The sequence below is a fragment of the Astyanax mexicanus genome, chromosome 4 (genome assembly GCF_023375975.1).
Source record: "Astyanax mexicanus isolate ESR-SI-001 chromosome 4, AstMex3_surface, whole genome shotgun sequence".
NCBI lineage: Eukaryota > Metazoa > Chordata > Actinopteri > Characiformes > Acestrorhamphidae > Astyanax > Astyanax mexicanus.
Genome location: NC_064411.1, coordinates 3,829,077 through 3,853,464, shown reverse-complemented (window position 1 = coordinate 3,853,464; position 24,388 = coordinate 3,829,077). Strand labels below are relative to the sequence as shown.

Here is a 24,388-nt window from a genome sequence, read left to right as displayed (position 1 = left end):
ACCCTGAGAAAGAATCACGTGAGTCTGTCTGCAAGATGGTTTGACTTCCTGGTGTCAGCACGGAGCCCCTTCAGAACCCACAGGAAAATCCCTTCGCTCTCAGCTTGCTTGCTGGTCGCTTCCAGACTGGTGGCTTCTGGGTTGAGCCTGACGATCTCTATTCAGCTGAAACTTAGTATGCATAATGCGTGGCTTCGTAGATCGTAAAATTGCTTTAGAATGCTAGTATTAATATGCTTAAAGAAGGTTAAATGAGTTGCACTAAGAATGCTAAGCTATCGCTAAATTGAAGCTAAAATGCTAAGCTAACCTCGAAACTCTTCAACTACCACTCAAGACTGAACTGAACTGATCCATCCGTAATCCTGGACACTCTCCACTTTCATTCTTCACCACTACTCTGTCTGTCACTCTCTGACTGAATCTGTTTTAACCTTAAGGCTACCATTGGCTCTGTGGGCTTTTGGGGAGGAGCAACCTACGTGTCTGTGTTTTCATTGGTTTTGGAGCAATTTCTGAGATTTCATATTTTTTTAATTAATAGACCAAACCAAAAGAAAACTCAATCAAACAATGGATCAAAATACAATATTCAGCGTACCAATTCATGAGGATAAATTCAAGGAAAACAATCTTAGAATTGAGTCTAAATAAATGTAAATTATGTGGTTTTCCTACAAATAGGTTGGTAACATTCCAGATAATCCTGAAGTAAGAAACAATGTATGGTCCTTGTCAAAAAAGAAATAAAGAGTCTTGTTTCTATTTAAACCCAATTAAATAATTGAAAAGATAATACAAACATGGTTAAACCACTGATAACCAAATAAAGCAAAATTATCAAATGCTAGTTAAACCTTGTTGATTCAGACTTGACTGTGTATGAAAATTTAATCAGGACAGCATCTATACCCATACACTAGAAGTGGCATATTATTTAGTAAATATTCTGTAAAATAACTTTTTATTTAGTTAATGTATATTCTTATTTGTTCTGCTTTGTGAGAAATTCTCTTCGCCTGGCTCTTAGCCTGTTGATCAGAATTTATGACGGGTGTGAGAGAGATCAGTTTACACCACAGAATTTCAGCTTACAAGGCTGGGAATGGAATCCAAAGCTTTGAACATTTCTTTTAACTAAACGAGTCTTATTTTCTCAATGCTTTGCAGGAATAACCAAGCATAAACTCTTAAATTGCAGTAACTCTTTGTGGATTGCGTTTCTGTGGATTTTAGCAAGTTGAATTATATAGTATTATAATGGCAGTCGGGTCTTCGTCCTGGTGATGGCACTGTTGGTCCACCTCATTTGGGAGACAATCACAGATGGTGACTATTTAAGGTCGTAGAAGTCCAAAGTTTGACGGTTGTCTGAATTAGTGTTCGCTGGAGGAATGACAAAAAATGTACAAGGTTTACCCAACTAGCATTTAGGTCTCTTGAGAGGACTGGAGAGATGAAAAAGTGATCATGTCATTTGAAATTTAGGTTTGATTTGTGAAAAGACTTATCAAAGGCTTTTATTCTAATTCCAGTGCATCCTGGATGGGGTTTGTGGTATGTGTGTGTTCAGGTGGGGAAAGTTATTAAATTACATTAGGCCACCAAAAATAGGTAAAGTGGGTGTAGTGGGTGTTCCAGCAACAAAATCATTTAGTTGCAAGAATCCTACTCTACTCCTAACAACTATGACATCTAAATGTTAAAGACTATGTTAATCTAATGCTAATCTAATGTCTGGAGCAAGCTCTGGCAATGCCGTAGTTCGTACTTGAAAGACATTCCCTTCTTCAGAACTGAACTCTTACTGTAACTACCCTAAAAACTGAGCTCTGTCTCACGAAGAATGTTCTGGAATATCAAACATACGAGAAAACATAACATGAAATTCAATAAACATCATCCCTGGATAAGAATAATTTTGCTGAACCTGTGAAATCGATTGTTAAATTCAGTTCATGTTTGTTTCTGGTGGAACGTGTCCCAAGTGACAGAGTAATACATAAGGTGTTCTGTCTGAAAGACTTAGGATTTGCACTTTTAACTGCCGTGGAACAAATTTGGGATAGTTTTCTCTCCTGTGTTACTGCACTTGTGTTTTTGGAGATGATTCTGTTGAGTAAAACTCTTCCCACAGTCTGAGCAGTAATACGGTTTCTCTCCTGTGTGAATGCGCTGGTGATTTTTGAGATTACTCTGTGTAGTAAAACTCTTCCCACAGTCTGAGCAGTGATACGGTTTCTCTCCTGTGTGAATGCGCTGGTGTATTTTGAGAGTACACTGTTCAGTAAAATTCTTCCCACAGTCTGAGCAGTAATACGGTTTCTCACCTGTGTGAATGCGCTGGTGATTTTTGAGAGTACACTGTCGATTAAAACTCTTCCCACAGTCTGAGCAGTGATACGGTTTCTCTCCTGTGTGAATGCGCTGATGTATTTTGAGAGTACTCTGTTGATTAAAACTCTTTCCACACTCTGAGCAGTGATACGGTTTCTCTCCTGTGTGAATGCGCTGGTGATTTTTGAGCTCAATCTTTTGAGTAAAACTCTTCCCACAGTCTGAGCACTGATACAGTTTCTCTCCTGTGTGAATGTGCTGGTGCAGTTTGAGTTTACTCTGTTGATTAAAACTCTTCCCACAGTCTGAGCAGTGATACGGTTTCTCTCCTGTGTGAATGCGCTGGTGTCTTCTGAGATTACTCTTTTCAGTAAAACTCTTCCCACAGTCTGAGCAGTGATACGGTTTCTCTCCTGTGTGAACGCGCTGGTGATTTTTGAGCTCATTCTTTTGAGTAAAACTCTTTCCACAGTCTGAGCACTGATACGGTTTCTCTCCTGTGTGAATGCGCTGGTGATTTTTGAGAGTACTCTGTTGAGTAAAACTCTTCCCACAGTCTGAGCAGTGATACGGTTTCTCTCCTGTGTGAATGCGCTGATGCAGTTTTAGAGTCCCCGGTCTATTAAAACTCTTCCCACAGTCTGAGCAGTGATACGGTTTCTCTCCTGTGTGAATGCGCTGATGCAGTTTGAGATCACTCTGTTTAGTGAAACTCTTGACAGAGTGCTGATGTTTCTCCATGTCAGGACTTTGCTGTTTCCTCTGTCTGTTAAATGTATCAAACAATTTCTGCGTGTTCTGCAGATTCTTCAGGATGGCTTGTGCTTCACCTCTTTCATAGATTTCAGGAGAAATCCTATAATATTTTAATTTCTGAAAAGAAAAAAAAGAAATAATTTAGTATATTAAAATAAAAGCTGGTCAATTGACTGAAGAGAACTACCTCAATCAGTTACACTATATAGAAAATATTGGGACACCTTTATATTACCATAAAAGCTTCTATTCTTTTGTCTCATTGTAGATCCATACACATGTGACCCCTGGTACCTTATTTGATGACTTAACAACCCACCTAATTGAAATGTAATAAGGCACACAGGAACGAAATGAGGCTGATGTTTAAGAACACATTTATTGTTTTTTGTGTGTCAGACACACTTAACAGGACAAATCACCTTCAATTAAAAAGAAAAAAAAAAATATATATATATATATATATATATATATATACACACTGCTCAAAAAAATAAAGGGAACACTCAAATATATACACAATATAACTCCAAGTAAATCAAACTTCTGTGAAATTAAACTGTCCACTTAGGAAGCAACACTGATTGACAATCAATTTCACCTGCTGTTGTGCAAATGGAATAGACAACAGGTGGAAATTATTGGCAATTAGCAAGACACACTCAATAAAGGAGTGGTTCTGCAGGTGGGGACCACAGACCACTTCTCAGAACCTATGCTGTCTGGCTGATGTTTTGGTCAGTTTTGAATGTTGGTGGTGCTTTCACACTCGTGGTAGCATGAGACGGACTCTACAACCCACACAAGTGGCTCAGGTAGTGCAGCTCATCCAGGATGGCACATCAATGCGAGCTGTGGCAAGAAGGTTTGCTGTGTCTGTCAGCGTAGTGTCCAGAGGCTGGAGGCGCTACCAGGGGACAGGCCAGTACACCAGGAGACGTGGAGGAGGCCGTAGGAGGGCAACAACCCAGCAGCAGGACCGCTACCTCCGCCTTTGTGCAAGAAGGAACAGGAGGAGCACTGCCAGAGCCCTGCAAAATGACCTCCAGCAGGCCACAAATGTGCATGTGTCTGCACAAACGGTTAGAAACCGACTCCATGAGGATGGTATGAGGGCCCGACGTCCACAGATGGGGGTTGTGCTCACAGCCCAACACCGTGCAGGACGCTTGGCATTTGCCAGAGAACACCAGGATTGGCAAATTCGCCACTGGCGCCTTGTGCTCTTCACAGATGAAAGCAGGTTCACACTGAGCACATGACAGACGTGACAGAGTCTGGAGACGCCGTGGAGAGCGGTCTGCTGCCTGCAACATCCTTTAGCATGACCGGTTTGGCAGTGGGTCAGTAATGGTGTGGGGTGGCATTTCTTTGGAGGGCCGCACAGCCCTCCATGTGCTCACCAGAGGTAGCCTGACTGCCATTAGGTACCGAGATGAGATCCTCAGACCCCTTGTGAGACCATATGCTGGTGCGGTTGGCCCTGGGTTCCTCCTAATGCAGGATAATGCTAGACCTCATGTGGCTGGAGTGTGTCAGCAGTTCCTGCAAGATGAAGGCATTGAAGCTATGGACTGGCCCGCCCGTTCCCCAGACCTGAATCCGATTGAGCACATCTGGGACATCATGTCTCGCTCCATCCACCAACGTCACGTTGCACCACAGACTGTCCAGGAGTTGGCGGATGCTTTAGTCCAGGTCTGGGAGGAGATCCCTCAGGAGACCATCCGCCACCTCATCAGGAGCATGCCCAGGCGTTGTAGGGAGGTCATACAGGCACGTGTAGGCCACACACAATACTGAGCCTCATTTTGACTTGTTTTAAGGACATTACATTAAAGTTGGATCAGCCTGTAGTGTGTTTTTTTCACTTTAATTTTGTGTGTGGCTCCAAATCCAGGCCTCCATTGGTTAATAAATTTGATTTCCATTGATGATTTTTATGTGATTTTGTTGTCAGCACATTCAACTTTGTACAGAACAAAGTATTCAATGAGAATATTTCATTCATTCAGATCTAGGATGTGTTATTTGAGTGTTCCCTTTATTTTTTTGAGCAGCCTATATATATATATATATATATATATATATATATATATATATATATATATATATATATATATATAGTGATTATAAGCATCTACCACAAGAAGAGATTAATAAATGCTAAACACTTTTTTCAGGACACTCATACAATCACTGTTACCTATAAAATCCCTAGATATAAGACTTCACATACATTAAAATCTGGGCCTATAACAATACTGGTCCCAGTAGTTTAGGTACTCTCGCTTGGTAACACTTAAGTAAATTTAACCTGTTATTAATTTTACTTTCAACCCACCAACTAGCACACAAAATCCCCAAAATAAATAAAAGAAAATCTATAAAAAATAATACACCACTACAATCAAACCACAATACCCTCAAAATAAGATTTACACAAAAACTGTGACACTGCAAATTAAATTTATCAAGAAGGGGTTGAAACTGTAATCCAAAAGGACCAACTACTTTTCACAAACCAAGTTAACCCTGCAGATCCAATTTTATGCTAATTTTTTGTAAGTTTTACATACAACACAGAGACCATTCAGGGCTTAAACGGAAATAGACACTTGGAACTAAACAATAGTTCACTTCCAGACTTTAATTTCAATTATTTAGGTTTTATTTGAGAACATCAAATGCAGAAGAAAATGTATATATATATATAAACACCTGTTATATTTGGAGTTTACCATGTGTGTATGGATGTTTGTGATGTTGGTGGTGAAATTCTCTACAGTTCCTTATTCAGTAGGGTCTTGACTTACAAATTACAAAATTTGGAAAAATTACATGAAAGCACTGAGAAGCTACACTGCATTATATTAGGTGTCCACCAGGAGTCACCAAAGGCTTCAAAACCTCTCCAGAGCGCCCCTAATCTGATAGAGAAAAATCTGTCTCTATACAACAAGAGTTTAATATTTTTTTTGTTTGTTTGAAATAAAATAAATTAATGTAAGTCCATCTCAAATTAATATTAATATTTTTGATGAAATTACAAAAAGATATTTGCGCGCTGTGTGCGCTTTGGAGCTTGGAGTGTTTTATTTTTTTTTGTGACAGCTCACCACGTGGTGACGGTTTGGAATGCCCCACCACCAGCTATTAGGAGACCAATCAGCGCAAATTACATATCAGTGTTTTCGTCTGGGGGTGGACTATTGGTTGCAATAGGTGTCAATCACTTTTAGGACCCTGGAGAAAGGCTACGACCTGATTTGATTGGATATGCCACTGGTGCAAATGACGATCACTCAAGAAAAATAGTGGTTTGTGGAACAATAAACACCACAGAATCTAGAAGAGGACATCCTTAGCTTTGTATTCACGTACAAATTTATATGAAAACATTACATTGTGTGGTCGCTAGGAGCTTGAGAATATGACATTGCGGTTGCGCTGAAACTAAACGCATGTTTGTGAGGAGAAGTGAGCAGGAGAATAAAGGACTTTATGGATATTTTATCTGCGGTTCAGTGCTGTATTGTGGATGCTGTGATAGTAAGTGAATTTCCTATAATGTAATCTGATGTAATTTTACATACTAATAATATTTTATAAGGCTATTTTTTGGGGAGGCGTGTTCCCATGTAAACAATGTAAAAAAAAAAAAACAGGCTGTTTTCAGTTAAGAGATTTCTGGCAACTGGTTTCATGTAGATGACTGTAAATTTGCATGCAGGTAGTTAAAGTAGTTACTAAAGAATATGAGTGGGTTAGTTGGTCGGTGTGTTTAGAATATTTGACGCTCTTAAGCATTCTACTTTACACAGTCAGAACAGGCCTGCTAGAGTGCGCTTCTGCAGTAAGAGGTTAAAGCACACGTTGAAGCTATACTGGAAGGCACCAGATAAATATGGTATGATGGACTAGGGCAACCCTGGGTCAATAGTCTATATTTATTTATATTAACTTAATTTCATTTTAGTTTAAACTCTAAAAATTAATTAATGCAGAGCCAATACACTAAAAAAACACAGGGAAGAAAAACAGTGGCTACTATCAATGGCTGTACCACTCCACTTATTCACTGTGTTAGCTACTGTTTACTACATAAATAAGTAACCAGTCAGATAATACATACCAATTAGTAGTAAATGTGAAGGCCAGAACTCAATCTCCTTCACAGCACCTTCAGCATCAAGGCAAACACTATATAAAAGCATGAACACACAATTAGCTACCTATGTCACATGGAGTAATTAAGTAAAACAAACTTTACCCACCACTCAGCAGCTACACACCCCCAGCTGACTCCTGGTGCTCCCACATTCACTTTGAAATAAAACAGATCTTCTTTTAATCAACTGAAAATTACGAGTAAACTTAAGCTTTTAATAGATACTAATATTTATGCCCAGTACACCACCTAAAGCTAGTAATTAAATCAACTGTAGTTCAAATTACGACAATATAACATTAACACCAGCAAGCCATACCTGCTTAAAATATGGATTCCTTCCTCTCTCTCTCTCTCTCTCTCTCTCTCTCTCTCTCTCTCTCTCTCTCTCTCACTCTAGGCTTGTTCGAGATGCGGCTGCGCCTCGCCTTGCTGGTCAGCGAGAGCAGCCGCGTGCAGGTGGGCGGGGTGGAGGAGCGGAGAAGTCAGGTCGGACAGTCTCCACCTGCAGCCCACGTGAACAACACAGGATCTCGCGATGAATGCGCTGTTTGTTTACTTCTGGTGTGAATAAAATCGCAAAAGTGAAACAGAGATAACATGAGTGTTATTAAATTGAGATAAAAACTTGTTATAAATATTCACAAAACATACTGTCATGTTACAGATGTATTGTGTAGCACTAAATTAATAATGGGATTAATTTTTTATTTGCAGACCAGCTTTTCTGTCCTTTGTTCTTGGAAATAAATACATCATGCTCATGTACACAGCTTTAATTGTTTAGCGCATTTCACAACACAAAAACAATAGAAGAAAAGAAAAGTAGATCTCAGTATAATAGTTATGTAGGTTTAAAGATAATTAATAAGAGCAGTTCAGGGCGCTTTATAAAACAGTAAAAATGATAGCAGTTGAGCTTTATTATGATATAAAATGCAGATTATGAACAAATAAATATTTTTGAATACTGCATGAAAATGAACTGTCTTGCTACTAGATATGACAGTGTAAATACTGTGTTTTTTAAGGGGTTTTAGAGGAGATATATATTTTAAAATAAAAAGATTCACACGTGATAGGTGTCGGTGGATCTTCTAACCAATGGGGATTAAGCTCTGTCGTCATCAGGGCGGCTCTAGGCTCCCGCAGTTGGTGGGAAGCAACTGCAGCGCCTGGGTCAGACGGCTGCAGGCAGATTTCACTCGCGGGACTATAACGCCGGAAGTCATCGTCACGTGATGAAGGCGCAGACGCAAGTCGGACAAAAAAAACTAACCAGCATGCACCATACCGAGCCAGGCGGCGATCGGACTGCGCAGCGCCGGGTTAAGTCGAACAAGCCTTCTCTCTCTCACAAACACACACACACACACACACACACACAAACACACACAAACACACACAAACACACACACACACACACACACACAGTGCCCATTGAAAAATCCACCATGTGTTCCTTTAGTCTCTTCCAGTCAATAAGCACGATAAAACTGTCTTCCAATGAGTTATTTTAAAACAAAGCTTTCCCGACCGGAGCTTGTACCTGCCGCCACGAGACCAAACGCTACTTTGTGCAGGTCCCGCGAGACTACAAGCAGCATGAGGTAACGCTCTGCCAATCGATGGCTGTCAAAATAAAAGTCCTCCCCTCTACACCTAACCTAGAGGAATATTTGGGGCAGCAGCATTAGAAAATATTCATTAAAACCTTCCCCACACCTCTGCCCGCTACACACATTATAATATGAAGTTTAGCTCGTTCTGCAGTAGACTGTCAGCAGGCTGCAGACGCAAAATATATGTAGAATAAACTCTGCTGCTGTCCACTACTGAATACCATGTTGGACTACTACTTTAGTATCTCACTTTACACTGAAATGCACTAATCCATACTATTAATACTGTACTATGTTGGCTCCTTTTTTGTTTACAATAAAGGTGTCTCATTTTATCTTATAAATATCTTTATCTGTAATTTCCTGACTTGCTGTACATCTCTATTCTTCACTTTCTATATTCAAAGTTATAGAAAGCAACCTGGCTGCCAGTGTCACACGATATGATTTGCTTATTATTTACTGTTTTCTTAATAGTGGTCAATTATTAGATTTTAAAATGTAAATTTTCATTTGTTTTTCAATATTTCGGTGAGAATTAGACGTTCTTAATTAAAAGGACGTAAACAGAAAATTACATTAAATTATAAAAGTTTCCACACAAATTAATCAGACAGTAATCCAAATCAATGCTTCACAATCCTGATTTTTTTTTTTTACTATTCCTGATAACAGTTCATTATTTTCCTCCACATTAGCATCAGGCTGACAGTGATTATGCACTCCTGAAGTGAAGAACTTTTTTTTGTATATGTAGATCAAACTCGTTTACATATAAAAAAACAAAAATGAAACTCGGTTAAGATTTATGTCAATGGCTTAACTGATTTTTTTACTAAATCAATATAGCGGACATGGTGACGTATCTCAGCATCGGGTCGAAGCCCAACTTCATCTGCAGAGCCAGAGAGCAGCAGAAGCTCTACACCAGCAGATTCAGAGCAGCAGCTCCCAGACCTGCTGCAGTTTTACAGAAGCTAGAGTTACCCACAAATTCATCAACTTTAACTAAATGTTACTAAAGCCTGTAAACCAGCTATCTGAACAATATGTATCTTGTTTTTAGTCATTTTACGTTAGCTCAGCCTAGCTAATGAATTAACATTTTCCCTGAAATTTCAATTCCACCTTAAATATGATCACTTCTTATTGGTTGACTTGGAAATGTAGCTACACATTTAGTAAATGAAAATCTGTAGATTTGAAAAGCGATATGACTATTTTAACCCATGAAGTGTATTTCAGCATTTCACATAGAGACGGGCGATATGACCTAATACACAATATATATTTTTTTTTTTACCTACTAAAAATCAAACTACAAATGGTTCAAAACTTTATTTACCTTTATTCTGATTTCACTTAAATTTCTCTTTTGGAGTTCAAGTGCATCTGGATGGCAAATATATATATATATATATATATATATATATATATATATATATATATATATATATATATATATACACTTCTAAAAAAATTGGGAACACTTAAACACAATATAACTCCAAGTAAATCAAACTTCTGTGAAATTCAACTGTCCACACTGATTGACAACAATCAATTTGAATTTACAAAACATACTCAGCAAAGGAGTCGTTCTGCAGGTGGGGACCAAAGACCACTTCAGTACTTATGCTTTCTGGCTGATGTTTTGGTCACTTTTGAATGTTGGTGGTGCTTTCACATTCGTGGTAGCATGAGAGAGACTGTACAATCCACACAAGTGGCTCAGGTAGTGCAGCTCATACAGGATGGCACATCAATGCCAGTTGTGGAAAGAAGGTTTGCTGTTTGTCAGCACAGTGTCTACAACATGGAGCAGATACCAGGGGGGTATTCCAGAAAGCGGGTTCAACAAACTCCAAACCTAACCCTGAACTCCGAGTTGACTTACCTCACCGTGTCATACTCAGAGTTTTCAGTTCCACAGCAGCTGATCAGAGTTAGGTTACTCAACTCTGATTAGGTTAAACTCAGCTGAAGCACGCTCACGGCTACCTACAAACAGGCATTCTCAACGGAGCGCTGAAACAGGGATTGACCATGAAAATGAATGAGGGAAAGCACAAGGCATCATATTTCACCCCTATTGAGCAGGAAATATTAATGTCTGCGTATGCAGAGTATAAAATCATATTCAGACATAAAAGCAATTCAGCAGCAGCAAAGCAAATGAGTCAGCTTGGGCAAAAATTTCTGGAATACCCCCCTGTAGACAGGCCAGTACACCAGGAGACGTGGAGGAGTCCACAAGAGGGCAACAACCCAGCAGCAGGATCGCTACCTCCTCCTTTGTGCAAGGAACAGAAGGAGACAGTGGAGAATGTTCTCTCTCGCTTTCATTCACGCTGTCTCTCGACCAACACTTTTCTGTTTTTATGTTCTAGAAATTATATGTTTTTTTCTTTCAGGTGAGAAACAAAGGGGTTAATCCTGGATACATGGAGATACTCAGAGTACATTATTAATATCCTGACATTCTGGATCATTGACTTCTGTTACAAATCTGACTAAAATTACTGTATTATTAAATATCTCAGTTATGGGTGTGCCATATATCGTATAAAATAATACAATTAAATATTAATTTTGTTGCAGTGGTGTATTGTCTTGAAATTTATTTATTTTAGTGTTTTGTCATATTGGCAAGAGCATCGCTATGGTGAAAATACTAAGTACTTAGTGAATAGGCAGCAGTGTTTAGCTGGTAGCTTAACTGGTAACTTTAGCTAGGTAGCTAGATATTGTTAGCTACTGGTTTAAAAAAATCTGGTAACTTAGGCTAACTAGCTAACGTTAAAAAATGCTTGAACTTTAGCTTGATAACATTAGATACCGATTAAAAAACATTTGTACCTTTACCTAGCTAGCTAACATTAGCTACCCGGCCTCACAAAGCTGAAATCAGGTTCTTGTTTGAATTGTTTGTAATGTCTATTTTAAGCTTGTGTTGCTGAGAAATACCGTTTAGCGCAGGTACATTATGATACTATTCTGATCCAGAACACATAATTCTTTAATACAAGTAGAATTATAAAGAAAAATATATATTTATTTTAGCCACTGACAGCATGATTTATACTAGGAGAATAAAAAAAATCAGTGGATTTTAGAGGTTTGACTGTAGAGTTGCTGGGTAAAACAGTAAAATACAGATAACACTTTTAATAAGTGTACATCAATTAACTGTGCATCCTGCATTACATGTGATGAAACAATATGTACTTTTCTTACTTTATTTTTACTGGAGTGGCTTTTGCAGTTAAGACCGAGCTGAATAAATAAATACAAATATTTCTTATTAAATAATAATATTAATAATAATAGGATTAGCTGATATACTGCTGAGTAAATAAATAAAAAACTCTCAAATAATAATAATAATAATAATAATAATAATAATAATAATAATAATAATAGCAGTATTTTTAACTTAAAACATGTTTTTAACCACTATTTATTCATAAAACACGGAGCTCAGCACCTACCCGCAGCACAGAAACACACAGACCGCTGCTGAGGTACGGTGGCTCAGAAAGACCAAACGTAGCGTAACTGCAGTTCACCACTAAACAGCAGGGGCCGCCAAAACTTCATTTAACAGCATTAAAGTGCCTCATTTTATGAAGTTCATATAAAACAAAGGTATTTTATTACTCTGTTACACTTACAACAGTAATAAACGCTGTAAAATCTGTCCTGGTTCTGATCTGCTATCAGTCCGAACCCAGAAGCAGATCCATGCTGAGACTGGACCACTGTGCGTTTGGAGACCCTGATTTTATGACGGATCCAGATCAGATTTAACCCACATTTATCTTAGATTTAGTTCAGGTTTATCTCAGGTGTGTGTTAGTGATGTGGGGGAGGGGGGGCAGGAGTGTGAGGCTCCGTTATCCTGTGTATGATCTGTAAAGCCCCCCCATCCCCAGCTCCACGACCCCCTACTCAAACCCCCCTCCTGTGTCTGTGGGTCAGAGTCAGACTGCTGAGCAGAGCTAGGAGAAGATCCAGTGCTGGTGGTGTAAATGCTGCACATGCTGAAGGTGCTGAAGGTGGTGTTGGTGTAGGAGTGAATGTAGAACAGAGAGAGAGAGAGAGAGAAACTTCTCCATACCTTCTGATCCTGCTCTTCCTCCGGCGCTGCGGGAGGAACAGATCCGTGACTTTCCCGTCAAAATAAAAGTCCCCTTGTAGAAATATAAAATTTAAAAAGAAGTGATTTTAGCGAGGAGAAGGTCAGGTAAGAGGTGGAATTTCACTAGTGTTTTTTTTTAAATAACATTGATTTGCTAATTTACCAGAAAACTTGCTATTTTACTGCAATAATAAACAATAAAAAATTTAGCAAATGAAAGAAAAAACAAATCCCACTTAAAACCATTACTGTGGATTATAGTTTCCTGCTGGCCCTTAACTGATACTTTCAGTCATCATAATAATAATAATAATAATAATAATAATAATAATAATAATAATAATAATAATAATAATAACACTGCAATAAAGATAAGTAATATGAATAAAGAACAATACAGAAGAAAAGAAACATTATGACATCACTCTTTGAGCAACTTTACCTTGTTAATAAATTACACAATTTAACAACCAGCATCATATATTACAGACAAACTTCTAAATGTCACCGATTTTTACTATTCGCCTAGAATAAAACATGCTGTCAGTAGCTCAAAGAAATTTTTTCTTTTCTTTTATTAAAGAGTTGTGTCCTGATTCAGAATATATTAATAAAGTGCCAGCACAAAACTGTCTTTTCAACCAACACTAGTTTTAGAACAATTTCTTACCTTTTCTTTTATTATCTATATTATTTAATATGTTTCAGTTTCAAAAAGCTTTTAGTTGGTTTTACGCTTTTTATTTTCTCAAACTAGTTTATTGTATTTTATTTACAGACTCAAAACTGATTTTTATAAATTTTTAATGGGGCGTTTATTTTGACAGAAAATCTTTTTGGATTCTGGGCAAGTGTTGCTAGAATCACAAAGGTCCTCTCCATGAAGCTCAGCCTCATCCGGGTTATGGAGAGCCCCGCCCACTCCTAAAACTCTCATTTAAAACACTGTATAACTACTTCTCTGGGTTTTCCTATAATTTTACAAAGTAGACCAAAGTATTTCACTGAAATAGAAATAAAAACGTACCCCTATATTTCCATTTTCTACAGCTAATCTTTTTATTCAGTAGATTTACTAGCATTACTGCTACTGATGCTGGAGTTACACCCAGAGCTCATTTAAATGATTAAAACTGCAGTTTATAAGATTTAACAATTATCTCTGTGGTGCTGAAACAGTTATGGTTGTTCTGTTTTTTTCTATATAGTCGTACAATTTTTATTCTATAAAGTATCAAACATTTATACAAATACAAATCCAGTACAAACATTTTATCTAAAATTCATTTAAAATATTATGGTTACATTTTCCTTACATTTACCTTCTTGATGTCCTGCAGATTCTTGAAAAGGAGATCGTACTGCAGCAGATCTTGTGTGTTGCTCACCTTGTCTAAAGTCTTACTATTTATGTATTCTGAAAGCTTTCCATAAATTGAGGTCATTCACACCTACTCCCTGTAAAATCACTCTCTGACATCACAATGGACCATCCTGATTTCTGTATAGAAGGGTACTTCACACTTGTAAAAGCATTTGAATTCATATGCAAAAATCAGTTTCAAACTAATTAATTGTAAAATAAATAAGATTGGTTAAAGAGTTTATTTGTTTATAGAATGATAAAAACTTTTTTTTTTTTTACTTTTTCAAAATGCGTCCAGCAAGCATTCTCATTCTACTACAAAATATTAGCCAATTTTGACAGAAAGTTTTGTACATATTAAAGGAAGAAGTTACTGATGTTGAGACTATTTGGGCCAGATTATATCAGGTTCTGTGTAGAAATATAAGACAAACACATCTGGTTGCTTGAGCCACTTAAAACTACCCCAACAAATAGAACTTACCAAATTTTACTCAAAGGTCAGAACTATGGTAAAAGTAGAAATTGTGACATTTCTTTTTAACAATTTAACAAAAGATCCATCTTCAGGATTCTTTCAATATGTAAGACTGTTTTACACCAAGAAACCCTATGTTAACAAGTGATTCTTAATTTGGCTAGTTATATTGGTATATATTATTATGCAATTAAGTAGTCCATATTTAAGTTAAAATTGAATAATAAACTTCAATTACTGATAATGAACTGAATAAAGTGAGCTTTCACTTAATTGATCAATAATACCATTTCGACCACCCCAAAGAGAAGCACTTACTCCTTGTATTAAATAATCAATGCTTCACTTTGTGATGGTCACCATAGATATTCAAACAATTTTGTACTGACAAAATTTACCATGTAAGTTAACACTGTTCAAAAACCTTTTTAACACTGTATGTAATAAATGCCAAAGTTGTACCAGATGGACTTGGTCCTCACTGTTGATGGTAAACTTCAAGTGATGCCTCAACTTGTTTGCACTTACATTTCAGTTCAGGTAAGATGGCTACAGTTAGAGTGGCACTCTATAAGAGATGTCAACAGGTTTACCAGCAACATGTATTGTAGTTGTTAGAGTCACTTCAAACTGCCCCAACAAATACCACATACTAATTACTATTGTAAAATATATTTTTAAAAATGAAATTAATGGAAAGAGTCAAATGAGGACAAAAGACCAATACAAAGCCCATGCATTTTTACAAAGTACCAAATGAGGCTGATAAAGTATTGGCACAGCTGTCCATTCTTCTAAAATCAGGAGTATTAACTGAAGCTTATCATGCTTTTAATAGAATAAAGTTCCTACTGTGCATAGAAGGCTTTCTACTGGATTTTGGAGCATTGCTAATAGGATATGAGTTTATTCAGCACCAAGAGAATTAGTGAGGTCATGTATTGGATGGAGAACAATCACTCCAGAGAATACAGTTCAACTGCTCCACAGACCAGTACTGGAGGGAGAATTACACCTGCCTTTCATTACACATAGACTACTACACTCATGCATAATTCTGTAGTCCAAATTTGTGCACAGATTTTTCAGCAAAATGTGTTTGGTTGATAGTGTCTATTCAAATAACAAAAAAAATTGCACTTACTAATTACTATGGAAAGATCAGTGCTGTTGTTAGAGCACCAATTGTGACATTGATTCTGGTAGAAATTTTGTTTTATCTAAATTTAATTTAAAATATTATGGTTACATTTTCTTTGCATTTACCTTCTTGATGTCCTGCAGATTCTTGAAAAGGAGATCGTACTGCAGCAGATCTTGTTTGTTGCTCTGAAGTCTTTCTATTTATGTATTCTGAAAGCTTTCCATAAATTGAGGTCATTCACAGCTCCTCCCTGTAAAATCACTCTCTGACATCACAATGGACCATCCTGATTTCTGTATAGAAGGGTACTTCACACTTGATATTCATATGCAAACGCAAGTTTTAAAACTAAATATAGCTGCAAGCGGCAATAAGCAGGTTCAAGCACCAACTGGCACGATGGTGCATAATAGAGCATAGGATGATGATGTGTAAGAAACTCTAATACAATTGGAGACACTCTGTCACATTTAGAGATTCTTAAATGTCTTTCACCTGTTATCAATGTTGAGCAGAGGCTGTTAAACATGATCAGTGCCTGAATTCACAGGCACAATTATTGCTATTATTTATTTAAATTTGTATATTTGAATATTCATCAAGTGAGTTAAAATTAGACAAAAGATTTGCTGCAGTATGATCTGCTTTTGTTAAAATCTGCAGGACATCAAAAAGGTAAATGCAACAAAAATGTAAATGAAATTTAGATTTAAAAAAAAGGTCTACTGGAATCAAAGTCACAATAGGTACTCAAATAACAACACTGACCTTTCCATAGTAATTATTAGTAAGTGCTATTTGTTGGAATTATAGAGGAGCAAGGAGCAATCAGAGAATCTCTATAGAGGAAAAAGCTCACTTCAGAATCTTCTCTGAATCTCAAGCCACTCGACAGAGTCTGAAATGTATAAAACATTTTTTTTATTCTAAAAAGTATAAAACATTAATAATGTAAAAAAAAAGACAACATAAAAATAAATGTTTGATACTTTATAGATTTTTTTTACTCATTTCTCCAAAACAGAACAAATATAACTGTTTCATTATGCAGATATAATTGTTAAAGCTTATAAACTGCAGTTTTAATCATTTTAAATTAGCTCTGTATGTAACTCCAGCATCAGTAGCAGTAATGCTATTAAATATACTGAATAAAAACATTAGTTTTAGAAAATGGAAATATAGAGGTATGTTTTCTTTCCTATTTTAGTGAAATACTTTGTTCTACTTTGTAAAATTAAAGGAAAACTCCAGAGAAGTAGTTATACAGTGTTTTAAATGAGAGTTTTAGCTGATTAGCTCCATTCAGCTCCATGCATTGAGGACTCCCTCGCGGGCTCCCTCTAGCGGTGATGGGGTATAATGTGATATAGCGGGGGAGGGGGCGGGGCTCTACATAACCCGGATGAGGCTGAGCTTCCGGGGTCTGTAGCTGGAGCGCCGGAGGAAGAGCAGGGTCAGCTGAACTACAGAAGGTATGGAGAAGTTTCTCTTTTTCTTGTTGGAGGTTGGTTGATGTGTTGTAACAGTAAGAAGGTCATTATTTTTCTGTGATTTTATTTTGAACTACAATTCCCTGCACCAACAAGAGAACTGCGTGTTTTTATTTATTAGTTGTCCCTCCGCGCCCCCCGTAGCTCCAGAGGAGCTTGAATACAGCACAGGAGGTAAACAGAGCTGAGGAGCTCCGTGAAAAAGGGCTGTTTTAAACAAAAATAAGTATTTTTGAGAAAAATTTCTTGGAAAAATGAGCTCTTATATCAGTTCTAGTCACTCTTCTGTGCATTTTTAGCGGGTATTGAAGCATATTTTGCCTAATAATTAATTATTTCTGCCCCGGTCGGGTTATCAGCTCTGAGGTACAGCCGTTTCAGCGCCAAAGCACTACATGTGACTGAGCCTGAAAATGTGTGTTCATGTGCTGTATTTACTTCTGTTTCATATTTTATAGATATATGTGCAGTTTCAGATGCTTAATAATCGTCTGGGATTATTTTGGTTGTGTATGTGCAGGTATGTTGTGGTTCTGTTTATTTAATTAATGTAACGTTAAATGTTCAGTTCTGGAGCACATGTCTTCAGCTCTTACCACGTTTAACCACGAACGATCTAGAAAAAAGGGCTGAAGAGGGATGTTTATTAAAAAGAGCAGTTTTGTTAAAAGGATACAGCAGAGGGGTACATCACTTATATTATATAAGGAGTGTTAAGGTTTTATCCAACATTAGATAACCTCGCTAATGCTAGCTAGCTGGGGCTAGCTCGACTCTCCAAGCCCGGTGACCAGTGCTGCAGGTTAGCTAGTTATAACTTATAAATTAAGTCTAGGTTAGGTATTTAAATTAAAACTAGGTTAGATAGTTATAATGTATAAAATAAAGCTAGGTTACCTAGTTATAATAATTTAGAATATAATAATAATTTATATATTTTAAAAAGCTAGGTTAGCTAGTTATAACTTATAAATTAAAGCTAGGTTAGCTAGTAATTAATTGTCAAAAGTGCTGCTAATGCTTTAGATTTTTTTTTTAAAAGAACTAAGGTTTCCAGAATATTATATTTATATAGTTAAATAATGTTCACCAGGCTTTATAGAGTCGGGTTAGCAGCATTAGCAGCACTGTTCACCGGGCTTGGAGAGTCGGGCCAGCGCCAGATAGCTAGCATTAGCGAAGTTAGCTAATGTTGGCTAAAACCTTAACACTCCTTCAGTATTAGTGATGTACTCCTCTAAACAGTTGCTGTATTCTTTTAACAAAACTGTTCTTGTTAATAAACATCCCTCTTCAGCCCTTTTTTCTAGATTATTCGTGGTTAAATGTGGTAAAGAGCTGAAGATATGTGCTCCACACCATTGTTGAGTGTGGACTTACTTCTACCTCCTCCCATCACAGGCTCACTTTCAATTAGAAATGGCAGCCGTGTGAAAAGAGCCTATAGGCCTTTTTAGTTGCATCATTGTGAAGTCTGTGACATGTTGTTTATTTCCATATTTGGGGTTCCATGTCTGAACTGTTTTTGTAAATGGCACAAAAAAAACAGGCATTTTAAAAAACTCCCCTTTATCACATTCTGTGCTAAATTCACGTTTAGGATTCTGCACGTTTTAATCTGTGCCTTTTTCCTCCTGAACATCAATGGATCCGCTGAATTAGGAGATTGTTTAAGTTTCGTAATTAGATTAATGCTAGCGTTTAGCTAATGCTACAGCGCAATGAACTGACCTCACAGCACAGCAGTACAGAGTGTGATGGGACTATCAGAGATATGACACTGGCTGTAGAGCTCCGGTCAGATCACGATTTGGATTATTCTTCTTCTTCACAGAGGATCATTCAAAGTATCTAAATATCATCAAATCAAATCAAAGTATTTAAACAGGTGAAAACTCTCTCAGTCTGGTGATGTTGAGCAGTGTAGTCTGTTATACTGTCTGTACAACTACACGATTACAAGACTTTTAACAGACTGAAGTCTGACTCCCTCCCACATCTAAAGACAAATCACAGCTTTTTTCTCACAGGCTTTTTTACTTTGTTCTGAAGAGGGAGAACGTAACATGATCTCATTTCTAGAACGTAAAAACACGAGAGTGGGTCGAGACGTCACTCTCTCTCTAAAGCATATACGTTCCAAACCGGCCTCACTGCTAATAATATTACATATGCAGGAAAAAGAAAACACTATATGTGAAATGCTGACGTTATTATTCACTAAGCGTATAGCTACATTTCCAGGGAAACTAATAAGAAGTGATGATATTTAAGGAATGGAAAATTCAGGGAAAATGTTAATTCATTAGCTAGAGAGAGCTGATGTAAAATGACCAAAAACAACATTTCGTTCAGATAGCTGGTTTACAGGCTTTAGTAACATTTAGTTAAGAGTTGATGAAATTGTGGGTAACAGCTTTTGTAAAACTGCAGCAGGTCTTGGAGCTGCTGCTCTGAATCTGCTGGTGTAGAGCTTATGCTGCTCTCTGGCTCTGCAGATGAAGTTGGGCTTCGACTCGATGCTGTGATACGCCACCGTGTACGCAATATTGATTGAAATCAGTTAAGCCATTGATGTGGAGCTGCAGTTTTTCTGGGTAAAAAGCACAATTACATTTACATTTCTCACCAAATTTTCATTTGTGTTTTTATATTTAAAGAATTTTGATCTAAATTTCCAAAAACCACATCTTGAACTCAGGAGCGCATATTACTGTTAGCCTGAAGCTTATGTGGTGGAAAATAATTAACTGATATCAGGAGTTCATGTTTGTGAAGCATTGATTTGGACTACTGTCTTTTGTTAATGTGTGGAAATTTTTATAAATTGGTTTAAAGGAAAAAGCTTTGGACATCATTGGTCATGTGATCAGCGTAGAACGAATCAAGCATCGGCAATGTGATTCGAACTAATGTGTGTCGTTTTTCAAGTTTCCGATTAAGAAGCTTTTATGGTAATATGAAGATGTCCCAGTAGTTTTGTCTGTAAAGTGTAACTGATTCATGCAGTTCACTTCAGTTTATTGATCTGCTTGTATTTTAATATTCAATGGCATTTTTGTTTGTGTTTTCCAGAAGTTAAAATATTCTACTGATTCATCATCAACAACCAGGATATTTAACTAAGAGCAATGTTAAACTGCTGAAAGAGGTGAAGCACAAGCCGTCTAGAAGAATCTCCAGAACACACAAATTATTTGCTACATTTAAAAGACTAATAAAGCCAAGTCCCGACATGGAGAAACATCAGCACTCTGTCAAGAGTTTTACTCAACCGAGTGATCTCAAAAAACACCAGCGCATTCACACAGGAGAAAAACTACATCACTGCTCAGACTGTGGAAGGAGATTTACTGCACAGAGTCATCTCAAAGTTCACCAGCGCATTCACACAGGAGAGAAACCGTATCACTGCTCAGACTGCGGGAATAGTTTTACTAAACTGAGTAATCTCAAAATACACCAGCACATTCACACAGGAGAGAAACCGTATCACTGTTCAGATTGTGGGAAGAGTTTTAATCAACAGAGTATTCTTAAAAATCATCAGCGCATTCACACAGGAGAGAAACCGTATCACTGCTCAGACTGTGGGAAGTGTTTTATTACACAGAGTAATCTCAAAAATCACCAGCGCATTCACACAGGAGAGAAACCGTATTACTGTTCAGACTGTGGGAAGAATTTTAATAAACAGGGTAATCTTAAAAATCACCAGCGCATTCACACAGGAGAGAAACCGTATCACTGCTCAGACTGTGGGAAGTGTTTTACTACACAGAGTGATCTCAAAAAACACCAGCGAATTCACACAAGATAGAAACCGCATCACTGCTCAGACTGTGGGAAGGGTTTTAAGCAGGAGTCATCTCACACTGGGTGCATTTACATGCAGCCTAATAATCCGTTAACAATCGGATTACTGGCTCAATCAGAATAGAGCATGTCCATGTAAACACCTCAATGGAGTAGTCTGATTGAGGCCATTCCGAATTCAATTTCTGTCTGATTGAATGAGGTGGATAATCAGATACAAAGATGAACAACCACCTTGTAAACACCTGTACCCAATTACATTCCCAATTTGAATGTTTAAGTTTGCGCATGTGCCACAGCATTTTAGGGCCACTCTTAAAAATAAAAACAGTTTGCTTCGAGATTAAAGTCCTAATATTAGGAGAGGAGATATATTAGTATTATTTTAGATAAATTTAATTCTTACTGCTTAAGCTGTAGTTTAGGAGCAGAGCAGAGAACTCAGGCTGTTACATAATACCCATCAGTTATCTTCATGTAAGATGCTGATTATTAATGCTGTTTCACTTACTGTATATAATACAGTGTCCAGATTTTCCCGTGGTAGCCTCCCAGAAGAGCGTGCGCTCCTGCGCAGGTGAGGTGAGCGAGATTAAAAACTGTCTTGTAGAGAAACAGGAGATGAGGAATATCTGAGAAGCAGCAGTAATTTTACCTGTGAGTAACTCATACACCAGAACAGCCCACGCTGCAGGATAAACTGATAAATCTGATCATTTCGGTGGTAATCATGACACCCCTATTAGATATCATATTTCGCTTGTTTTATCTCCAAAGTTACTAAGAATATCCAATTCATTTAGTTAATTGATTGTTTTTATCCAGTACCAACTATTATCTTTGTATTGCTTCACCTCTATATTTACTCATGTGTGTGTTTCAATAAAAGGCTTTTATATTGCAAGACCTGCAATCTCAGCGTGTTTTCTCACAATATGGTTGATAACCATTCTGTGACCTGTAACCTATCCATCCTGAGACTGACTTATGTTATTATTTGGTAAATATTAACTGCCACCCAAAGGAGAAATCCGTTGTGAAATGGATGTTTTTTTAACAGCCCACCTCCATTCACCCCCAGGAGTTGTAGTTGCAAAACGAATTACGTGGAAATAATTCCAGATGTTGTTGGAAATATCTCTAATATTATTGCATTTTTTAGTGACATAATTTTGAAATCTGTCCCCCTAAATCCAATGTAATGTGTCTTTTTTATATAAACTACCTGTGCATTTTTCATAGCACTCAGTGCCTCATTTAAAATTTTGGGTTCTCAGAATTCTACTGATGAAGTGTGGCGCTACTCTGAGCTTGTCAAAGGTGTAAAAAAATGTCCATTTCTTTGCATGAGTAACGCTATGGTCCATATCGCTAGTATTGTAAATCTGCTGGTAGCATTGGATAAAAGCACTGTATTTGGGAATACTGGGGAAGAATTGAGGTGGGTTAATCAACTATTCGTACTCATCATGTTTCAATACAAGTCAGTTTCACAACAGATTTCTCCTTTACCTGAAGTATTCAAACCATCCGAGCTTCAAAGTCACGTAAGTTGTGGTGTAAGTGGGTCCTGTTAGTGGTAACACTACAAGCTATTATCATTAATGAATGAATTACAATTTCCTCGATAGATATAAGGTGATTTTAATTTTGTTAAATTGCACTATTAAAGTGTACATGAAACATGTCAGTTTGTACAAGTTGTTATGATGAATAAATAGTTCTTTGAGGAAAGTTGTGGCCACTGAGGGGCATAGGTTAGAATGCACACGAAGATGTTCCCGGGGGGCTTATTGGAGATTTATTGTAAATAATAAATCACTAGAAGTACAATACTTGTGTTAATTATGTGTGTGTGTGTGTGTTTGTGGTTTTCTGAAAGAAAATGAAACAAATAACAAAGGAGAAATTACTCCATAATACAATAATAAAGAAATTAGCATCAGTATATCCTGTAGCTTACAAACAAATATGAAATAGCTTGACCTAAGCTAAATACCAAATTCTACATTTACTAGTTAAGAATAAGTCAGAAATGCCACTGTTTCCCATCATAGCTCACTAAATAAAGATAACAAATAACCATTTTACACAAACATCATAAGCATGAATATGCACAATATGAAGACATCAAATAAACATTAAGCACAGTAACCTCGCGGGTAACTCGCGGTAGAAAGTTACCTCCGTGATTTAAATGAAGCAAGGTTTAAACATAAATCCTGCCTATAATACACCAGACAGCATAAAAACACATAATAAGGAAGTGTACTCACGTTTCTGGACGCACACAAGACACAAGATAAGTAATAAACTTCTAACAAATAATGTGTACAAAGCAGTGAAAGATGGCGACCTCTCCCCAAAACTCTCTAGAATATTAAAGGTGCATGCATCATTCACATGCGTGCACAGGAGGAGGTGCGCTCTGATTGGCTGATCCTATTACTAATAAAACATCTATCTGGCACCCTAGTCAGACCCTTTGTCACAGCCGCCCCCAAATTTGTCCCATCAAATTTGTCACTTGCTTAAGGGCCTGGTGTAGGTCTTCTCCTTCACCTTGACAATAGCAGTGCGGACTCGTCCGTCTGTCCCTGGGATGACGCTGGTGACACGACCAACAAGCCACAGAGCCCTTGGCAGTTGGGGGTCCACCACCATCGTGACGGTTCCCAGTTGCAGCTGCGATGGGTCCTTGTTCCACTTGGACCTGGTCTGCAGTGATGGGAGGTAGCGCTGGATGAATTGGCTCCAGAACTGCTCTGCTAACACCTGAGCATGCTTCCAGCGGCGGCGGCTCAGCTGATCAGGCTCAGTGTAGATGGCTTGAGGGAGTGAGTTGGTCGCTGCGGCGAAGCCTCCCTCCGACACGGATGGGACACACAGTGTGGTCGTACTCTGGGGCTAGAGCACGTAGACGGCTGGTCGTTGACACTGGCTTGCCGGCACGTAGCAGGTCAAACTCCTCCGAGAAGCTCTCCTGTTGGGCTTGTCTCAGAACTTCTCGCTCTGCATCTCTGTAGTCCTCAGCAGAGACACTGGCCTGGTTAGTGGCCGCCCC

At 37.7% G+C, this 24,388-nt stretch overlaps 3 protein-coding genes across 3 annotated transcripts in view; 2 read left to right on the top strand and 1 right to left on the bottom strand.

The window, feature by feature from the left end:
- LOC125801401 (gastrula zinc finger protein XlCGF7.1-like) overlaps positions 1 to 24,388 on the top strand; it is a 129,786-nt gene that overhangs the window by 50,078 nt on the left and 55,320 nt on the right. The gene's annotated exons all lie outside the window — the stretch shown is intronic.
- Positions 670 to 7,438, bottom strand: LOC125801322 (zinc finger protein 239-like). The gene is made up of 3 exons (XM_049477855.1): positions 7,371 to 7,438; positions 7,229 to 7,296; positions 670 to 3,210 (listed from the first exon to the last, which is right to left on the bottom strand). Exon 3 carries the CDS (start codon positions 3,076 to 3,078, stop codon positions 2,041 to 2,043), a length of 1,038 nt encoding a protein of 345 aa, XP_049333812.1. The 5' UTR covers positions 3,079 to 3,210; positions 7,229 to 7,296; positions 7,371 to 7,438; the 3' UTR covers positions 670 to 2,040.
- The window catches only part of LOC125801347 (zinc finger protein 271-like), a 773,213-nt gene continuing 766,279 nt past the window's right edge, over positions 17,455 to 24,388 (top strand). Inside the window, exon 1 of the mRNA XM_049477922.1 lies at positions 17,455 to 17,490. The gene's annotated coding sequence lies outside the window, so the exon portion shown is untranslated. The remainder of the gene's footprint in view (positions 17,491 to 24,388) is intronic.